Genomic DNA, 20982 nt, shown 5'->3' with positions numbered 1-20982 from the left:
GTTATCACTTTTTAACACACACCCAGCAGCCAATCGGAATCGAGTATTCACCCGGAGCGTGGTATAATATTATTTATTTTGTGGATGATCAGCAACCTTAACCTGGTGTGACTGACAACGCAAAAGAGAACATGACCGAAACTAAATACTGGAGAAGAAAAAGAAATTTGAGCAGAAACTTGAGAAAGAAAGAGAGGCCAGTCCTGCATAAGCGGGGAGCAGGATGCACGCAGCACAAAGCTCTGACTTTTAAAGAAAAACAGAAAACTAATGATGTTTAGGATTAAACAAACTTTCTGGATTCTAATCAGAGGAATTTGAAGCAGAAGGACTGAAGGATAACTCAGAAGAGAACTCTGTTTATAGTAAAACATGGTGGAGCTCAGTGATGATAAAGAATGAAAAAAGTATTCTAGCTGTGCAACATTTTTGTATTTATTTGTTGAACAAAACAGACTTTTTACTTGGACCCACTGACTCCAGCTCCCAGTTTGTCTGCATGTTTTGGAGGGAGAATCCTTTGATGTTACGTTGCTCACCGTTTTTCGCTCTAAATCAATCCCACCCAAGCGCCTTTCATCCAGATTTCCAGCAAAGCCTGAGTCAACATGTGTGGACTGAACATGAGTCCGTGAAGGTATAACATTTCACACAGAGTAGCAAAAAAAAGTGTTAGTGCTGAGAAACATTTTAACCCTTGTGCCATCTTAGGCACTTTAATATTGGGAGTTGGGTCATCTAGACCCACTAGACAGTGCTCTGAACCTTTTTTCTTCAATGATTTGTGATCTTCACTGGGGTCCATGGATTACATGAAATCTTTCCACCTTTATCCACCATTGTCATAACAGGGAGAACACGTCAATGTAAGGGGGGGGTCATCTAAGATAGCACAAAGGCTAAATGTTATCTGGACACATTTTCCTCTGCCGCCAACATGGTGGCGTCCGTGTCCCATACAAATGGTTACTGAATTGACTTGGAACTGGAAGCATTTCCTGAGGGTGACGTCACACTCTCTCGGTCCAGTTCTCAGGTACAGTCAGTGATTCAGGACTGAGCTGTAATGGTCCAGGAGTAATGAAACCACAAGCATCTTCTTGTGTGCTGCAGCTGGAGGTCCAGAAGAGGTTGCTGCTCAAGACCTCAGGTGCTTTTTACACCCCCCTTTCATGTGTTTCTGTTTATTACAGTTTTCCAGTAACTGCCTCTATCTCTGGATAGCCTGGTTGGGTCCCTGGAGGGGTTTTTGAGGATCTGCTCCTGCTCTGTTGTCACCCAGTCCACCGTCCACCTGTCAGCTTCTTAGCAAACCCCATTGCAGCAGAGGGAGCTCTCGGCCATGGAGCTTGTTCCAGGACGTCTGTTCAAGGGACGTGCAGGCTGACCCTCCAAGCTCTTCACGTTTTCTAACCACACATTCTTCTTTTTTTTTTTTTTTATTTATTTTTTTTTTTTTTTTAAACTTGTCCTGTCCAACAGCTGGGCAGACAGATGAGAGCTGACGGCCTCTTGTGTTGGACATATTTTACTTTAACAATAGGGGTTATTAATCTTCATACAAACCAGATGTATGTCTGAATAAACCCCTTTTGTAATTGAGGCCAAGCTTTATTAATTTCAACCATGTTTGAAAATCTTGGGTGTTGGACCGGACGGAAAAGGAAAGAAGGGAAGAAGAGGGAGGGATGTTAGAGAGAGAGGGGGGTAGTAGGGTGATAATAGGAGGGTAGGGGGGATAAGACCATGAAGCAGCATAAAGCAACAAGTTTACTGGTTGTTTATCGTTACGGTAAGGTTCAAATGTAGTACAAAAAGGGAAGAACCACACATTCTTCTTCTGTCATTGTTGCATTGACGTGTCGGTAGGAGTTTCCACTAGACGTTAGCACGATCTATAAGCTTCAAAAGTTCACTCCTGGTGGACTTGCTTTCATTTTGGAGATCAGATAAACGCCACCGTTAATCACTGATCGCTTGTTTATTTTGTCAGCGTTGTTGCATTTGTGGGGGGTTGGGTGTTGATTCAGTTCATTCAGTGTTTAATGTTGAGTCCAGATTACAGCAGAAATCCCATTGGGGGGAATTAGAGACTGATTTAGTATCCTTTTGAGCTGAGCCATTTGTGTGCAGCGCGAAAGAAACGGGTTTGAATTTCTCCTGTCAGGGTTCTTACACACCCTTCAAAATTCTGTGAATTGGAAGAAAACAAGTTTGTCTGTGAGAAATATTCTGCTGCAGCCCAGAACATATTCACAGAGTCTGGTCTGTACCCAGAGATATGTGTTTGAAAGGTAGAATTGTATGAGGATTTAAAAAAAAATGGATGTGTAAGCCATGCAACACACGTTGGGTATTTAATAACTTATATTTATGGGGGGATCAGCAGTGTAACAGGCAGATTGAACAAAGTTAGTGTCAAGCTTGTTTGCAGAGGACATATAGCACTGCTGTAGTTTATGCAGGTCCATGACTGAACTGTGGTAGATCTGTCGCATGAGCTGGAGGATAGCAGAAGCTCAGTACGGAGCAATCTCAGAAGATCATGAAGGATCCAAAGGTCCTTTTGCAGTTGGACTTTGGGATATGGCCTAGCAAGCTCAGAATCAGAACCAGCAGATGAAGATCCTCCACGGTCTACAAGCTGCTAGTGGTCATGGCACTGATGATGCTCTATGGGACGAATGTGCTGACGACTGAGGTGGAGGAGGTTTAACGCAGCGAGCTGGAAAGAGGAGAGACAGACAGATGAAACATAAAGGAGAGAAAACGGACATTCGCTGGATGGAAACGTGTGGACTGAGTGGCTGTTGCCCAAAGCAGAGAGGAATGAATGGAATGACAGCGTGGGAAAAGAAAGGGCCACAGCCACTTCACATGGTTATAGAGGACCAGAACCAGGGGCGGAGCTACAACATTTTATATGGGGGGCAAAAGACTTTGAAAGACTTTGAAAGGGTGGCAAAACCCCAGTGGAAGGCCAATGCAGATGAATGGATAAAAAAATACGCAGTTCTAAAAGTTTATATTATTGTTGTCGTTTTATTTAAAAATCTTGCTTTTGTTATTTTGCCAATCCCTGAAAAAGCTTGTATTGCTTAAATGTTGGGAATTACAATACTAATATTGACTCAGAAATCGGGCTTGGGCAAGAGTGGGGAAAACCTATTTGCTGGAGGGGCACCTGCCCCCCTGTAGCCCCGCCCCTGCATAAAATCTTGAATGTGAAAGATTCTCAGTACCCGGTGCTACGCACTTACATTTTGCTAAACAAGTTATGACTACAGATGTTCTTCTTTGGATTTTTCTTTTCAACTCTGCCACATGAACATGCTGACAGTCAGAAAAATGAAGAGAATAAACAATCCTGCATAAACTCAGATCACCGATGATTCCTGAAAGTTTGCTTCCATGACTTGGAGGAAATAAGAATTTATTTGACAGTTTGTTATCCTAATGGCAGCTTGATTTGAGCAGTGAGAGACAGAAAATCACAAAGAAAATCAAGAAATCCACTTTAAAGAGGCTAATTACAAGTATTTGCATTTCATTGAGGGAAATAAGTCTTTGATCCCACTTGCTGGAAAGTCTGATTGGCAGACATTTCTTATCTTCGAGACACGCCCCTTCCCCCATCAGCAGGCAGCCTTGCCAGTTAATCTGGTTAACTCATCTCACTTGCTCTGCTGATCCTTGCCAATAGGAAATCATGCGAGTGGGAATTCTGTGGTGATGCCAAGACTAAAGACCATGCAATAATGACATGCAACACGTATGCATGGCAGTCGAGAATAGAATAGAAAAGCAACAGAGGTGCTTATGACATTTTGATTTTCTTTCTCAAGTAAACAAAGTTGTTATGGAGAATCTAGGTGGCACTTAGTGAGATCAGAGAAAGAGTTTGGGAGAAAAACAATTCCAGATCTGCGTTACAGACTGGGTGGTGGCAATGCATCAAAAAGCTGTGTGCCAAACTGCCAATAAACCACAGAAGAAGACGATGAGTGCCAGAAAGTCACCTGTGACTTTACAGCCACAGCAGAAGTTCCCTATTTTCGTCAACCTAAAATTTGCTGCCATTGGTTTGTCATCTGCTTTGGTGAGACTGTGTTTGAGCTGATCTGGATCCCAATCCTCTTGGACGATTTTCCGTTTGTGAAGCTGAAACGACACCTCAACTTGGTGGGGGAGTTTGAGAGCTCGAGTGGTCCCAGGAGCTGTTGATTTAAGAATTAATATTACTGATCATGTTTTGGAAAGAGTGACTGAAATCGAGTTCCTCTGACTAATTATGGACGACAAAATAAGCTGGAAGCCACAAATAAAGCAAGTCTGAGCTAAACTTGTTAAAAGCATAGCAGTGTTGGGAAAAACGCGTCATACACTCACAAAGCTTGATTACTAGAACAGTGTAGAAGTTTGGGGAAAAACTTATAAAACAAATTAACAGTGCTTGTATATCCTACAAAAAAAGCTATTCCAATAGTTCATGGTGAGGAAAGTTGGGTTTATTGCAAGTATGGGAACTAGATAAACTTAAAACAGCCCTCATCATGTAAAAAGCCAGAAGTAAATTACTTCCAATTAGCATACAACAAACACTCAAGGACAAAGATGCAAGTTACAATTTGAGAAATCATATGAACTTCAAAAAGCAGTGAATTCGTACTACACAAATTAAAATGTGCTGTGGATCTATGGAACGGAATGGACAAAGGTTTAAAACAAACCAAAAATGTGCATGCATTCAAAAAAAACCTACAAGAAGACACTAATGGAACTGTACAAGGCCAGATATGATCAATAAAAACAACAATGTTACTTCTGCATAGGAGCTATGCATAATGTAATGTGAATGCAGATCATACAGGATTTCTCTTCAACCCACTCCTTTTCAAGCACACTGTCTTGTTTCATTTGTCCATTTTAAACTCTTGTGTTTATTTTCGTTTGTGTTTGAAATAAAGAAAAATGAATAGAATTGAATAGAATCCTGTGGACAGGTGACTTTTCTACAGGCGATTAGTTCAGGTGGCAGGAGAGTCTGTGTGAACCAGAACTCTTGATGGTTACTAGGGGACCAAATACTTGTTTCCCGCAATGATATGTGAATATGCAAAATTTAATTCATATTTATATGTTTAATTTATATGCAAATAAATGCATATAAATTCTTTAACGTGGATTTCTTGATATTTCTTTGTCATTTTCTATCTCTCACTGCACAATTGAACCGCCCATTAGGACAGCAGACTGTTTATTTATTTTAATTGGGCAAACCTTCAAGATTAGTAAGGGCTCAAATACTTCTTTTCTTCACTGTAAGATCAGCCCAATTGTCTTTACTCCTTGTTCTGTGTTTTTGTGTCATCGGCATCCCGAGCCCTCAGGTGCAGCTGCTCTTTGAGGACAAAGCTGCAGAAAGCAGTGAGCGCTAAACTGTGACTGTCACAGCTGGTGTCCTGTGCACAGCTGGATTCCCGCTGAAAGCACCCACAGCTCATGTAACAGGTCCAGGGCTCAGTGCAATTAAAAGCCTCTTGAAAAAAAGTAGTTACTCTGCCGTCAAATGACCCACATGACAACATTCAAAGCAGTTCCGGGGCTTTTTGGAAATGAAGCTGGATAACATAACAACGTAATCCCTTAAGGACACAGGCATTGCTGCCTTTCAAGCTGCATCCTCATTTTTTAGCGTTTCAGAGATGCGCTTTCTAAGCCGCCTGTTTGGAGCAACAGTTGTCATGCTTCTGTAATTATGTAATACCGCAGAGAGTTACCTTAATTGACAGTGAAATGGATGGGAGGCAGATGTATGGAAGACTGCATATGCCAGAAGACTGAACCCCGCTGCATTTAGGAGCAGAGAAAGTGATACTCTGATCCGCCGAGAGATTAAAAGCAGGTCCTCAAAGAGACCAGAGTTGCGTAATGTGTGCTATATTTAAATCTAATTACCACTAACAAATATTTCAACTCACTGTGACACCAGCTCGGCTGCGTACACAATGTCTTGCATCTTGGAGATATCTCATGACTGCTCTGATGTTTTCTCTCACAATGTTTTTTAGCAAATTTGTATTTATTTGAGAAACCTGAGAAAATCACAGTGAAAACACATGTATTGTGTTAGAATTTAACAGTTGTGATGCAAATATTGTCATTCTTCCCACACAGCCTTAAAACAACAAAAGCAAATGTATTTTTTCCACTGAAAAAATAAATAAAAAAGCCTTTAGAATCTGATAAGTTGGGGATGTCAGTTTCTCTGATCCGCTGGTTTCTTGGCTGCAGCGGAGAAAGCTCAGATTAAAGCAGCGTTCTGAGCTCCATCTCTCACTTCTGACAGGAGTGGAGGTGTTGTCAGGCAGGGATCTGTCCTTCAGAAGTGTCTGCAGAGCTATTTTTTTAAATGGTCTCTCTTTTACAAAGCCTGGGGGGGGGGGCAGATAAAAGTTAGGCTAATATTGGAATGAGTCGAGGGTTATTGGGCAGTTTATTTCTAACCAGCTTCATTCTGCGCATACTTAATTAGAGGAGTACATTGATTTTCCGTAAGTAAGGAAGTGTTGCAACTTTTGCGGAAAAGCTGTATTTTTAGAAAGCCTAATCCTTTTTTATGTTTGGTCAGGAAACCCTAGAAGGGATATAAAGTTTTATATCAGTTTGATGTCTGATGCTAAAGCGGTTTGTTTTGCGTGGGACCCCAGCAGACCTTAACACAGATCTGGTCTCCTGCACAACAAACTCCGTTTGAGTTCAGGCTGGACGTTTGCAACTAAAATTCTACGCTTTTAAAAGAAATCCTATATCAAAACAACATTTGTTTTTTCTTCCCTGATTCAATCTATGAGCTGCCAAGTCAGCAAGGCAGAGTGGGCCCCATCTGGTTTAAAAATGGGCAGAAAATGTGGGCCCCAGATGGGTTTAGCCGCAGTTTCCACGGTGGCCCCACCCATGTTTGCCCACATTGCTTCAAGTGGACACTCACTGAACTGGAAGCTAGCTTAAGTTGTCCACCGGGGAGCAGAGCGTCCGGGCAGCGTTAGCCAGCTGCCTGGTGCCACCATGGACACTGCGGACAAACCCATCTGGGGCCCACATGGTGACGGTGTGAGAAATGCAGAAATTATGCAATTTTTAAAAGGGGGCAGACAACTATAAGAAGTGTATTCTTCACTTCTGCTCCTTTCCAATCGTGAAAATGTTCAAATGTACAAAAATCATGTAAACATATGAATATGAATCCAGTATTAATCAAATGAAACCTTAAATAATGTGTAATATTTTGCTCTCCAAAAAAACTGTTCTGTCAAAATTGTACAAATGTGAACACGCTGCAGAACAAAACAAAAAAAGCCTTAGAAATAAAAAAACTAATTATTCAGTTTTCTTTGGTCTTTTGTCCATTTGTTGGAGCTGGACTCCTGGCATCAAGTCCATTTCTGCTTGGTGTGTGACGTCCTGTGTGTGTCTTTGTGAAACAAATCAGAGGGATTGGATTTCTTTTTAAAACCTGTTATTTTGAATATCATTTTGGTCTTTTAAAAGATTAAAAAACTAAATCATATAACTCATCTCCAGGATTATTCCAAAAGATGCGGCATTTTCATAATTATGTGTAACACCAACAGTAAAAATCCTCCAAAAACCTCAATCCATTCATAAACAAATGCTCAATTGTTTTAAGTTTGTTTTTTCTTGCTACTTTTTCATGCCGTCTCCTTGACCAACACATCAAAAATGAGCTCCCGAAGGTTTATAGCTGAAGAAGTATTATCACAGGTTAACTGTCTCCTTTTGTTGGACAATCCTGGTCTGCATGTAACTGTAGATCTTGTTACAAACTGTTTCAGACAGTACACACCCAACGAGCCTGTCAAGTAGCATCAAAATGTGAGCTGCCTGTGTTGCAAAATCTAGAATAAACTGGAAAACTACCTGGAGGAGGAATTCAAATTTACTGCCATACCTCTTTTCTAAATGTTTATAAAAAACAAAATCAAGTTGTTGATTGTTTTTTTGACAGCTTTGAGTGGATTTTCACAATACGAGACAAAATGACCTGCAACACAATTAGTTTTTTTCAACATAATACCATGTCTTTTTACCAGATACATAGCTGCTTCTCCTATAGGCCTATGCATAGTTGTGATTATTATTAACTTGCCTGAAATTAAATTACAAAAGCAAAGTTTCAAGAAACTAAAGACAGTTTAATATGTGGTTGTTGATTTCCACAGGAAACCTATAAATTAAAGGGAGAATCATATTTACTTCTCTTTTGGGATAAGAAATGTCTTCCAGTTCCACGTGTTGATCAGAGGGAGGACAAGAAATCACCTGTACTCTAACTGTAACTTTATTTTGTATCCAGTGGAGGATGCTTTTTTAAACCAATGCTGTTAACTGCACCATAGAACAAACGTGTGGCTGTTGATTTCCCATCCTGTGCATTATGTTGTAATGTGAGAACAGCTTGTTGCTGTGCTGGTTTGTTTCAGATGTCAAGAAGGTATGCATCCGGCCTGTTTGGCATCAGAGTGGATTTGTCACCCAGCGAGAGAACATGAGGCCCTCCAGCTTTAAATACTTGTCCGTGTATCATTAGAGGCACAAAGCTCTCTTTTACAGGGATTCGGACTCCATTGGCGGTGGCGGTGTGGAGGCACGGCCTCCACAGAGCGCGTGTTTTCTGCCTGGAAGCAGAGGCTTCAGGGGAAACTGGCTGCCGAAACAGAACTGGAAAAAATGTGGGGAATCTTGTCCCACAACTCCCTGCATTTCCTCGGGTTCCATGTGTTTCGGCATGTGATGTCTGTTCGTGCCCTTTGCATTGTTGCCAGGCAGACACCCCACCCCCCACCCCCCATCCCCACATGACTAACCTCTGACATCAGCATTTCCTCACCTCTGTCCGGCCACCACTGTGCCGCCAGTTACTCCCCAGCGACTCGGCTGAAAGCGGCCCGCCCGATACACACTTAACTCACTTGAAACACTCACTTAACATATCTCTTCCGGGGGCAATAGCCGCCCTTATTCTCCCACCCGCCCTACTATTGTAGTCTTTCTTCGCAGAGGCAGGCTATTTGGGGGCTGTTATGACACCCGCATGTAAACACTTCACTCACACAGGCGCTGCCAAAGCCCGTCGAACAGGCCTGCATGTGGTTACAACAATGGACTAGTGTGTTTCACTTTTAAGATTCTATTTGTGTTTATAAATGGCCAAAAGTAACATTTTACTCAAGTATTGGAAAAGAAAAAACAGCCCTGACCCCATCCCAGACGGGATTCTGAGCTGCCCTGGAGGTAAAATGATTCCTTTCACTCCTTCTTAGGTTAAAGGGGCTAATCTGGAAGCAACTCAGTCCAACAAAAAAAAATCTGCTCTAAAATACTTAATCCCTGTAATACATGTAATAACATGTTTTTAAAGGCCATTCTAAAAATACTCAGCCTTTTTTCAAGCTGAATGAAATAAAAATCTGCTTTATATTTCACAAAATGGTTGGTCCATGGGTGGAGTGGACTGTAAGCAGGAGATTGTTGGTTCAAATCTAAATTGTCCTCTTCGTGACACTGAGCTTTTAGGGCTGATTTAGGGGTTCTGGAGCACAACTGCAGCTCCATCAGAGGGTGGGTCAAATGTTCAGAACAAATATCCTACCCCTAATGTGTGACAAGTGTTGGAAATTGAACTGTAAAATGAGTTCATTTCAAATTATAAGATCCCAATATCGTTCTTGGTTACCACTTTGTGGTGTCCCTTTTTTAAGAACAATTTTAAAGGCACCTTGGCATCAAGTTTGAAGGATTCAGGGGTCAGAAATAAGTTTGCTGAAGGCCAAAAGCTTAGTGTGCATCGCTCTCAGGCGTGAGGTGTTTCTGATGATTGCAGCGTTTGACGCTTTAAAACATCAACGTATCACAGCACATCGCAGACGAGACACCTTCACAATCAAGCAAAGTGAACAGTATTAAATGCACAAAACATTACATGCAATCTAAAGTAAATAATATTCAAGAAAAAAGAGAAAACATGTCAGAATGGCTCACCTGTTATGTAGTTTATGTTCCTAATGTGGTTGTTCTAAGGCTTGCTGTTGTAAGTCTGTGGTTCTGCATCGTTCTGATGAAGTACACAAGACCTTACCATCAGAACATGAGTTGCTCTAAAGCCTTTATAAACCTTCCAGCTTTCTTGGTCACTCAGAGAACGTTTGAGCCAACCACACCTTATGCACCTACGCTTTGCCGTACAAGAGACCATCACCCGTCTGAGCTTGTCTACATGCTGCCTTGATGTGTTACCCACTAGATTTCTAAAGTCTGTCTTGAACAGTGTGTTGCCATCAATTACTCAAATAGTTAACATGTCTCTTCAATCTGGAATATTTCCAGAGGCCTTAAAAACTGCAGTCATTAAACCCCTCCTGAAAAAGAGCGGTCTTGATCCCACTGTACTGAATAATTACAGACCTATCTCTAATCTGCCATTTTTAGGAAAAGTCCTTGAAAAAGTTGTCTACCAACAGCTCACTGATTTTCTCTTATTAAACAATTCGTTTGATGTTTTCCAGTCAGGTTTTAGACCCCATCATAGCACAGAAACTGCTCTTATCAAGGTAACCAATGACATCCGCCTGAACGCTGATGATGGAAAAGTCTCTGTCTTAATCCTGCTAGACCTGAGCGCTGCCTTTGATACTGTTGATCATGGGATCCTTTTGCACAGACTCCAAGACTGGGTTGGCATCTCTGGATCTGCCCTAAGTTGGCTCAAGTCTTATCTAGAAGACAGGAAATATTTTGTTGAAATTGGGAGTTGTGTCTCAGACTACATGGGCTTGAATTGTGGTGTGCCCCAGGGATCGATCCTGGGACCCCTTCTGTTCAACCTCTACATGCTGCCACTAGGGCAGTTAATACGCAGTAATAACATATCTTATCACAACTATGCAGATGATACTCAGATCTATGTGTCACTGACAACAGGTGAATATGGGCCGGTGGATTCTCTCAACCACTGCCTCCAACAGATCAGTGCGTGGATGCAGAACAACTTTCTCCAGCTAAACTCAGACAAGACCGAAGTTATTGTTTTTGGCCCACAGAAACAAAGAGAAATTGTCAGCAGCTACCTTCATTCTCTGTCTCTTAAACCCTCAAATCAAGTCAGAAATCTAGGGGTAATCATGGACTCTGACCTGAACTTTAACAGCCATATCAAGTCAGTAACATCAGCGGCATTTTACCACCTGAAAAACATTGCCAAAATCAAAAACATAATCTCAAAGCGAGACCTGGAGATACTTATCCATGCATTTGTCTCCAGTAGGTTAGACTACTGTAATGGCCTGCTCACCGGCCTGTCCAAACGAGCTGTAAAACAGCTTCAGTACATCCAGAATGCTGCTGCTCGAGTCCTGACCAAAACCAGGAAGTATGATCACATTAGTCCTGTGCTCAGGTCTTTGCACTGGCTCCCTGTACCTCAAAGAATAGACTTCAAAGCAGCTCTGCTTGTGTACAAGTCTCTCCATGGCCACGCACCAAAGTACATCTCTGACATGTTAGTGCCATATGAACCATCTCGTACTCTGAGGACCTCAGGGACCGGCCTCCTGTTGATTCCCAGAGTCAGAACTAAACAAGGGGAATCAGCGTTTCAATATTCTGCAGCTAAAATCTGGAACAGCCTCCCTGAAGGCGTAAGACAGGCCTCTTCTGTGTTCATGTTCAAATCTAGACTTAAAACATTTCTGTTTAGCCGTGTATATGACTGAAAGGTCCTATCTGCACCTTTCTTTCCTTCCTTTCTTTTTAAATCTTTTTTTTTTTTTTTCCTTTTCTTTTAAAGTAAATTTTATGTTGATTATTTCTATGATGTATTGTGATTTTAATGCATTTTTCTGTTTTGTGAAGCACCTTGAATTACTTTGTGTACGAATTGTGCTATACAAATAAACTTGCCTTGCCTTGCCTTGCCTTGCCTTCCTCTCTTTCCTGCTTTCAGCATCCTTTCACCAACATCATCACTGTTCCTCCATCAGCTTCCCTGCATGGATCTCCAGAACATCCACCATGATCTGTCCCTCTGATGGATTTATTCCTGATCCACCATTCCTGGTCCCAAAGAGAAGCTCAGCATCTTCATCTCTGCTGCCTCCAGCTCTGCCCCCCGTCTCTGCATCAAAGTCTGTAAACCAACAACAGTCTTCTACACCTTTCCTTTAGGCACACATCCCACCTAAAACCTTCCTTCACCTGCTCCAACCTGCTCCCATGTGACATTTCACCACTTTTCCTCGTTGCCTGGTCTGTTGACCCTGATTTCCTGGGCCACAGGGACGTCGTTATGTGGGGAATAAAAAATTTTCATAAATGATTTAAAAACCTTTGAATTTTATCTAAATGAAACATCTAAACTTTTGTAGGAAATTGACAAAAATTGACAGCCTTTTCCGGCATTTTTCCTGAAGTTTCTAAAAGTGGAGTTACTCCCAACATTGAAAGTGAGAAACACACAGGAAAGTCTTCTGTGAGCTTCTTTACTTTACAATAATCCCCCGCCCATTCGCGGTCTAATATTCGCGCCCCGCCCATTCGCAGGTGGCCGCAGATGACGTGACGTCACAAGCGTGAGACGCAGAACAGCGCTCATTCCGCGCTTTTGAAAAACAATTCACTCTGTACTTTACTGTAAAGTATTGTTTACGCGTTTAAGATGGCATCCAAACGCCCTGCATCATCTCCAGCTTCTGGAAATGAACCCAAACGGCAGAAAAAGGTTCTGACTCTGCATGAAAAGATAGAACTGTTGGATAAATTAATGGGTGGTAAAAGTTACTCTGCGGTTGGGCGCCATTACGGACTGAATGAGAGCACCGTGCGTTACATTAAAAAAAATGAGAAGGAGGTCAGATCCAGTGTAGCTTCGGTTTTTTGTGGAAGTGCTAAGATGGTAAATGTTGTAAGAGACAAGACAATTGTTAAGATGGAGTCTGCCTTAGCGTTCTGGTTCCAGGACTTACGGAAAAAAAAAAAATCCCATTGGACACGAAGATGATTTGTACAAAGGCACGGAATTTATATTCTCAATTCAGTGGAGACAACAAAAAAGAACCACAACCAGGACCATCAACAGCAACAGATGCAGACGAATTTCAAGCCAGCAAGGGTTGGTTTGAACGTTTCGTGAGACGTTACCAAATACGAAGTGCAAATTTCCATGGAGAAGCTGCATCCGCGGACACAAACGCTGCAGCGAATTATCATTATCACAACGAACATAAAAAACGTCTAACACGCCCGTAGAAGATACGACACCATCTCCCGACTCCTGAAGTGTGAAGAGTGGAGGAATGGCCATAGATGGCAGTCAATAATACTGTAATACATGTACAGTAATCATTTCCATTTTACTATATTTCACAGAATTTTTTTATTACTGTTAATAAACATTACTATGTAAAAAATTAAAATGTACTTTGTCATTACTATACATTACAAGATTCTTACTGTATTAATGAGTAAGGCTCACATAAAGCTCTGGGAGTTTTAAAACGGCGGCAATTATTCACGGATATTCGTTATTCGCGGGGGGTGAAGAACGTAACCCCCACGATTACGGGGGGATTACTGTACTAACTTCTGACCAAATTCTGTTCATGAAACCCAAATAAAACCCAGATGTAGACGTTTGATGTTCAAATACATATGGTGTTTAGTTCCAAAGACCTGTAGTGTTGTGCCTTTGTGACTGCTAAATTCAAGATTCATCCAAAAGAAACGTCTGGCTTCATAGTATTTTTATTATTGTACACCTTTTAACAACATACACTTAAAATGCATGTTTTCTTATCTTGACATTTTGCACATTTGCACTTATGATCCACATTAGCACCAGAGCCAAAAAGTCTTTTTTGTACCCAGAAGAAGCTGGATCGCAGTTGACAAACACCTTAAATTTAAGTAATTTCTTTCACTCAGTTTGCATCAACACGGCTCTGCCTTTGTTGAGTTAAATGAAATAAACCTGAAACACCTTACGTAACCGTTTAAGTTCTTAGCAGAAACTCTAAAGCACAGACTGACGTGTATCTGTCCTTATCAGCAGCTTTCATGAAGTCACTGTTTGATTTCAGTCTTTGCTCTCCAGCTGCTTTGTGTCAAAAGTCATCAAAACAGCCATATCGTCAGACTCTCTGAAACAGGCTGCCAGTTTCAACTGCTGGAGGGCATCTCCAGTGAAAACCTCCCCCTCCCAGACTCTGCTTTTGTTCAGTGTCAGATCAGTTCTTGTCTCTCCCACCACACTTACCCTCAGGGCTCCGGGAACTCGCACCCTGAAATGGACCCTGGAGAGCGGGTCGAGCAGGCCTGCGCGAGGCTCGAAAAGGACGCAGCCTTTCCTCCACGCCGAATAGAGGCAGGGGAATGGCGGGCCCGGCAGAGCACAGCTGTTCCTCAAAACAAAGTCACACATGGGGCTGAACTCTCCACCGGGACCGACGCGAGCATAGAGCCCCAGCCGGTACACGCCAACCTCCGGCAGGCTGATGCTCACCGTCACCTTGGTGTCCGTGTACGTGCACAGCAGGTGACGAGAGAGCGGAACAGCTGGTGCTTTGCTCTCGTCTCTGCTGAGGGTGCAGTGAAGCTCAAGGTCCCTCTGGTTGTGGAAGGTGATGTTACACTTCCCTTGCTGGGTGCTCACCACAGAAGCATTATGGCTGAATTTGGACAGCCCTGCCTGAGCAGTTCGGGTCCCAGGCCCACATGCTGAGCCCAGGTTAGGGGGAAACAGCTCATCCACGTGGAAAACCTTCCCTTTGCAATGCAACAGGAAGTTTGCAGCATTCTGGAACTTCAGCTCTGACTTCTCATAGTCCCGAACAAACACTGAGAGCCGGTAGAAACCAGGAAAGGGGCACAAGACGTGGCAGAGAAGAATGTCCGGTTGGATCTGTGTTGCCAGGCAGCGCTTGGCAAGAGCAGCTTCCATCTGTGGGTGGACCAGTTCACAAAGCACCATCAGAGGCCGTGAGGTCTTCAGCACCAGGTCAAAGACACCTTTATCCACCTCAGCAACCTCCCTGCTCTGGCTGCAGTCCGCTACACCCAGTGAGGCTGCAACGGGCTGCATTCCCCAAGACAGGTAGGGGTTCTCTGGGATAACCTCCATGGCTCTTGGGGCTAGACACTCCACTGTGAAGGAGCAAACCCACACCAGAGGCGTGCTCGCTTTTTCATGCCTTGCAAAGACCTTGCAGTCATAGCTTCCAGTTGCAGGTGGCAGGAGCTGCAGGTTCATGCTCCGATGGGAGACTGTTAGAATGCCAAAGGAGGAGCTACTTGACTCTTTCTGTTCCAAAGCTCCACAGTGGAGGAGGTCCCTGTGCTGCGTGATCTCATAGGTAAAGGTTGTTGGCGAGGAGAACCCGATGGACACGTTTGCCTCACCATCATCTGAGCAGAAAACCAAGCAGAGGACTGTTAATCATGTTACCTAGAGACAGTAGAATTTGAAACAACTAAAGTGGACCTGTAACAATGTGAAAGTGATGAGGATTTATCAGTCTTAGCCCCAATGTGAAGAAGGCTGATGTCTTAAAGACCCTCTTCTCAAAGTCCTCCAGAATGATGGGCGTGTCCAGAAGCTGCCACTTCTCCTCCTCCGGGAAATGGGACTCTATGAATTCCTCTGGATCCGTCAGGAAGTAAAAATCATCAAACCTTTGACACAAAACACGGAGACGTCAGACTCATCTCTGTGTTTCCACACGGCTAAACTTCAGTCTCAACTGCTGCTCCAGAGTGTTGGTGTTTCCTCACCTTCTGACAAAGCTTTCATGTTCCATATCTACTCTTCCAGCCCCCCAGCAGGCATCCAGGAGGAACCACTGTCCTCCCAGCAACACAGCGTTCCACAGGTGATCCGAGTTAACGTGCCGGAGGCTCTGGCCTTGACGGTACCCGACACCTTTACTGTGTCCTGGCACTTCTTGGCACTCGATGCCCACTTCTCTGTACATATCCAAAATAAAAAAAGATTTTCTGAACAAGAACACTTAACCAGCCAAACGGCAGCAGAAAGAGTTGCTTTATTTTTTTTGTAATAAGACAATCTACATGACTTATGCAGGATTTTAGGAAATGTATTTTGCAAAAGCAAAGTGCATTAATTATTCCCAGCAATCTGCAAAGCAATTTTTGAGCCCAAGACTCCATTAACAAAAATATTATGGCTGTTTTTAAACTCTAACGCGGTTTTTAGTTTTCTTTTATAACCTCGTATACGTTTTAGGATGTCTGTGGGAATTCTGTGTCTCTTGGTAAACTTCTGCTGGTATACCTTACACTTACATCCAACCCGATGAGTGATCATGTCAATGCCAGATTTGTCTTTTTGTGGGAGCAGCTGTTTGATCTTTTTCATAGCATCCAAGCAGTGGGCAGAATGGCAACCCAAAAGGGAAATATCTGACAGAAAGCTGAGAAAAGCTTTTTTCTCAGCAGAAATCATGCAGGATATGGGACAACAAGAGGGTCAGGCTTGTAGTCTGACATGTGCACAGCGACATGCCACTGCAGAGCTTCGGACCCTAAAATGTCTTAGTAAAGAACAGCCAACAGTGCAGTCGAAGGAGATGCTGGGCCTTTCTAGCAACTGATTCTTTAACATTGGTTCTGAACAACTGTCTGACTGTAAACTGCTGACTGTGGTTTGCATCGGTGAAGAACTTCTACCTGTGTTTCAACTCTACGTTCAAAGTATTCTCTGCTGTTCTTAAAACCTTTAAGCGCCACTCATTTGTAAAAACAATATTCCTGACTAAAAAAACATTTGTCTCCCAGGAATTAAAGAGCCTATATCATCGAATTAATTTGTGGGCTTTTCACTGTATTGTGATGTTCATTTCTTACAAAAAGAAACCCCAGAGCGGTATTTTCATCCATTCACGCATTTCCAAACATTCCTCTAAAAATCTGCTCTTTGAGCACCAGCCCCTCCCAATCCACAAAAACGAGTGGGTCCTCACATTGTGACATCACAAAGTGAGGAACTGCCCCTTCCAGGAAGAGTCTGTGCTGCCAGCTCCGCCCCCACACGCCCACTTTCTCAGTGGAGCTAGCGGCGATCGGCTAAATGCTTTCCTTTTCTTTGCACAATATGCACGTCTATATTTGCAAAAGTTCGGATGTTGTTTGTTTTTGTGGGCGAAACGCAGACACGATGCTGAGGCCGACTTTAGGTTGAGGTCATGGAAAAAGGCAGCACCCTCAAGGAGTGAAAGAGATCGAGTCGTCTAACTTTCGGGTTGGAAAATAACTCATATTTAATAAGAGAATCGTTCTTCTGTGCGCCACCGGTAATATATTATCATGTATATGGATATGGTTTGCAATAAAAGGCGTGAGAACAGGATGATATAGGCCCTTTAGACGGAAGAATTGTCAGAAATGTTACTGAGGGCTTTTAAATATTAATAAAGAAAATTCATTATCAGAAACTATGGTCAGACTCCTGAATCACCATTTGGACAAAACATTTCACACATGCAGATAAAAGAGTGTGGAGCCAAGTTGGAGGTAAGAAAGTGTGTTTCACTCACTTCTTACATCTAAATATATTCTGTCAATCAAAAAGAAAAGGCTCTTTTTTAATTTGACCCCTTTGAACAAGTTTGTTCACCTGCACATCTCCAAGCAGAGACTGGAGTAGCTGCAGCAAACGCCTCGTCCTGCAGCAATCACCTCCTCCAGGGAGCTCAGCTTCTCAGAGCGGCCGAGATAGCCGCTCACGTCGTACTCTGTGCACACGAGACTCTACTCATTCAGGCCCAAAATGATCCCAAACACCAGCTTGATGCAATGTGGATGTGCGTTTTCTGGAAACGTACCGATGTTGTGGCACAGCCAGACCCAGATGGCGCGTAGTCTGTCCAGCTCATTTCTGCTTTCACGTGTGATGCTGTGCACGATTGTTTTCACATCATACACGTGCCGTTCTTTCAGCTGAGGAGCATGCAGAAGGCGCCACTGTCAGTTCAAATCTCTAGGAATCATCTCACTAATGCTGGATTTAGCCTTTATGCCTTAAAACGGGGTTATTATTCAGAATTGTGCATCATGTGACATGTTAGGCTGGTACATTGTGTCCTCACCTCCAATCCTGTTCTGATGACACGTGAGTCGATCCTGTGGAAGACCTCTGAGCTGCTGAAGAGATCCTTTCTGCGCTTCCTTTTGCCGTCCACGGCGGCAGATGGAGCCAGTTGGATTCTCGAACGCGCCTGTCTTGGCTGATCCACCTCCTGGTCCTGCCTCACAGCGCTCTTCTTCACCGTGGTGACGGTCCTTGCTGCACTCTCAGACGACAGCTGCCTCTTTGCTGCTGGACGCTGGTCTTCACTCTCCTCTTTGACGCTCATGCACATGCTCTGGCTGGAAACCACTGCGCACTGAGCAGCATCATCACAGATCGAGACCAGGCCTCCAGCCACGTCCGCCTCGGGCAGAAGCTTTGTGCTGCCTTGCTTTTGGGTATCCTCGTGCACAAGTGCACTTGAACCAGTGGCATGGCTGGGTTTGTTTACAGTTGGACTTTCTTTGGGTTCACAAAGCTCTGAGGATTTCACCTGTGTGCATGTCGCCTTCCCCTCTGCAGAAAGCTTTACAGCACGGGTGAAAGGAAACGCAAACTTCTGAATTGCAACGTCAGCTGACATTATGCGGAAAGCATGACTTCCTGGGGGGGGGGGAAAGGGAGGGGGCAGTTAAACAGAATGGCGTAAACTGAACTGCGTGCCTTCGATAAGACGCCAACGCTTTCCTTATTCTATACAGCATCCTCCACGGAAGAACAGTGACAAATCTGCATTTATGCTTTATATTCATAACCATAAATGAGCAAGAAGATTACAATAATTTATCACTGCCACAACTGCATCTCTATGATGTCTTCAGTCCGAACGGCTCTCTGGAACTTCCAGAACCTGCAGCTTGATAACTGAGCCAAAAATGAGCAGCACATTAAATCTGCTGGAAAACAACTCAAAGGGACAGCAGGCTGGCACAATGAGCGTCCTTCCAGCGTGACCCAGACTGGAGTCCCATGTTGGCGAGTGTTTGCCCTGCTCAAGTGTCGCCCTGCAGGTCGTTAATTCTTCCTGGTGCTGTGGGCAGCAGGGTGTGGCAAACCTTGACCTCCACTCTTCCTACCGTGAGGTAAAGGAAAACCCGGAAAAGGTAGCACGCCTTTATGAAGCAGATCTACTTGCAACCAGATGTAGGAAGGATTTTTATTTTTCAGAACATGCTTACTTGAAAAACACAAGCACACTAGGAGGTAGCACATACAATAGCTGAATGCTTGCCTGTGGCTGTGTCCCTGATGGATGCTGAAGCTTTTACTCACCCTGGGAAGATTTCAAACGCCTGGTGAATGTTTGCTAGAGCGTTGGGCAGAGATGTTTCCACTGTGCCTTCTCAGTGGTCCCCAGTTGCAGGCGGAGGCTTATATACTCTCCCAGTTGGCCTGCCAGGACAGGTCCCAGAATAACAGGCCTAAAAATACTACAAAGCAGTTAGGACCAACCAATGGAACAAGTCCCAACTGAGAAGTGTGATGTGCGTCCTGGCAAATGTGTTGGAATGAGTGATGGTTTACAGCGCTTACTCCACAGTCGGTGTGGGAACTTTGTGTCTGCTCTTGTGTTGTTTTATAGCAAAATATCAGAAGATAAATGCTGAATATTTTGCCGTAAACTCAGCTTAGTGAAATGCCTGCATCAGTGAAGCAGCATAACCAGGACATCTTTGAAGATGCAGTTTGAAGTGTTGAAACTTAATTAAACTTAAACTATGTTGTCTATGTTCACTATATCAATATACTAAGACAGGGGAGATGTTTGTTGTTTGGTTGAGTGTGATATTGTTTTACAAAACCCATAAATGACCAAACAATGGGAATGAAACTTCAAGAAAAGAAATGGAAACAATGTTGGAATGGAGAAAGTTTTAACGTTTTATTCTTATTTTCTTTGAAATGTGGGATCATTCTACATTGAAACAATTTAAACATATCTTACTATTTATTACATTTTAGTTATACTGTTACCTATTATAATTGGTACTGTATGTAAAAAAAAAATCATGCATTCTGTTGATATTTTGTTTCCCACAAAAGTTAAAATTTGGCTAAATTTAGTACACACTGACCGTCATTTATCACGTAAACTGAGTTAATCTGTGCAAACAAACATTAAACTGAATGAAAACTCTAAGAGTTCTGGCAGTGCAGCTGCGTTTCCTTCACACAAATGTGCAAAACTTTATAGAAATTCTAGAAATGTCAAAAAAACACAATTTTGGAATTATACTGTTTACATTAAATCCTAAATATGTGAATAAACACAAACCGACTCACCATCAGTCATTCAGAAACAAGGCGACGGATTTTACCAATACTTTGATTGACAGCAGATCCATTCACATTTCTGCCACAGCTCTAGCGCTCATCATCATCTATCAAAGGAGACGTCGGCGTCTCCTTCAGGCCATAGAGCGGCGAGCTCCTTACACGTGGGAGGGGTTACGGTTTAAGCCGTTTTGGGAAATGGTGGTTGGTGATTTTCCAGAGGAGCTGTGGATCCAACAATTCCACATGAGACGCTCCACTTCTGATGAGCTGTGTGACGCTGTGGGACCTCTGGTGGCGCCAGCTGTGCAGAGTACAAGGCCGCCAGTTCCTACCAAGAAGCGCATCGACATCCGGATGTTGGTCACATGACTCATTTAACTCAATTGTAGTTTTGCACAATATGTTAATTTCGACACACCTCGAAAACCCCCTCCTCCAAGTGCAAAAACTTTTTTGGGAAAAATTTGATTTTTTTTTCCCCCCCAGAAATTTCCATCAGGTGAATTTAATATGACAAACCAATTAGTGCCATTTTAGTGATACTGCTG

At 43.1% G+C, this 20982-nt stretch overlaps 1 protein-coding gene across 2 annotated transcripts; it reads right to left on the bottom strand.

The window, feature by feature from the left end:
• Positions 1–13800: 13800 nt before the first annotated feature.
• On the bottom strand, positions 13801–19548 carry ky (kyphoscoliosis peptidase). 2 transcript variants are annotated; one of them, XM_004082733.4, is made up of 7 exons: positions 19430–19548; positions 18177–18760; positions 17913–18027; positions 17705–17822; positions 15844–16035; positions 15554–15744; positions 13801–15477 (listed from the first exon to the last, which is right to left on the bottom strand). In XM_004082733.4, exons 2-7 carry the CDS (start codon positions 18738–18740, stop codon positions 14150–14152), a joined length of 2508 nt encoding a protein of 835 aa, XP_004082781.2. In that variant the 5' UTR covers positions 18741–18760; positions 19430–19548; the 3' UTR covers positions 13801–14149. The 2 variants fall into 2 exon arrangements, with proteins under 2 accessions (XP_004082781.2, XP_020569138.2); XM_020713479.2 differs by having other exon boundaries at positions 18177–19505.
• Between the last annotated feature and the right edge of the window lie 1434 nt (positions 19549–20982).

Source organism: Oryzias latipes, chromosome 22, assembly GCF_002234675.1.
Source record: "Oryzias latipes chromosome 22, ASM223467v1".
In the NCBI taxonomy this organism is placed as follows: Eukaryota; Metazoa; Chordata; class Actinopteri; order Beloniformes; family Adrianichthyidae; genus Oryzias; species Oryzias latipes.
This window is presented reverse-complemented; position numbering and strand designations above follow the sequence as displayed.

What these genes read in the sequence shown, in the direction of transcription:
- ky (XM_004082733.4), bottom strand. Translation starts at nt 18,740, where the DNA reads ATGTCAGCTGACGTTGCAATTCAGAAGTTTGCGTTTCCTTTCACCCGT. An exon ending in CTCTGCTTGGAGATGTGCAG is followed by an intron (nt 16,036 to 17,704) that starts GTGAACAAACTT and finishes GGATATGTACAG; the next exon opens with AGAAGTGGGCATCGAGTGCC. An exon ending in CATGAAAGCTTTGTCAGAAG is followed by an intron (nt 15,745 to 15,843) that starts GTGAGGAAACAC and finishes TTTGTGTCAAAG; the next exon opens with GTTTGATGATTTTTACTTCC.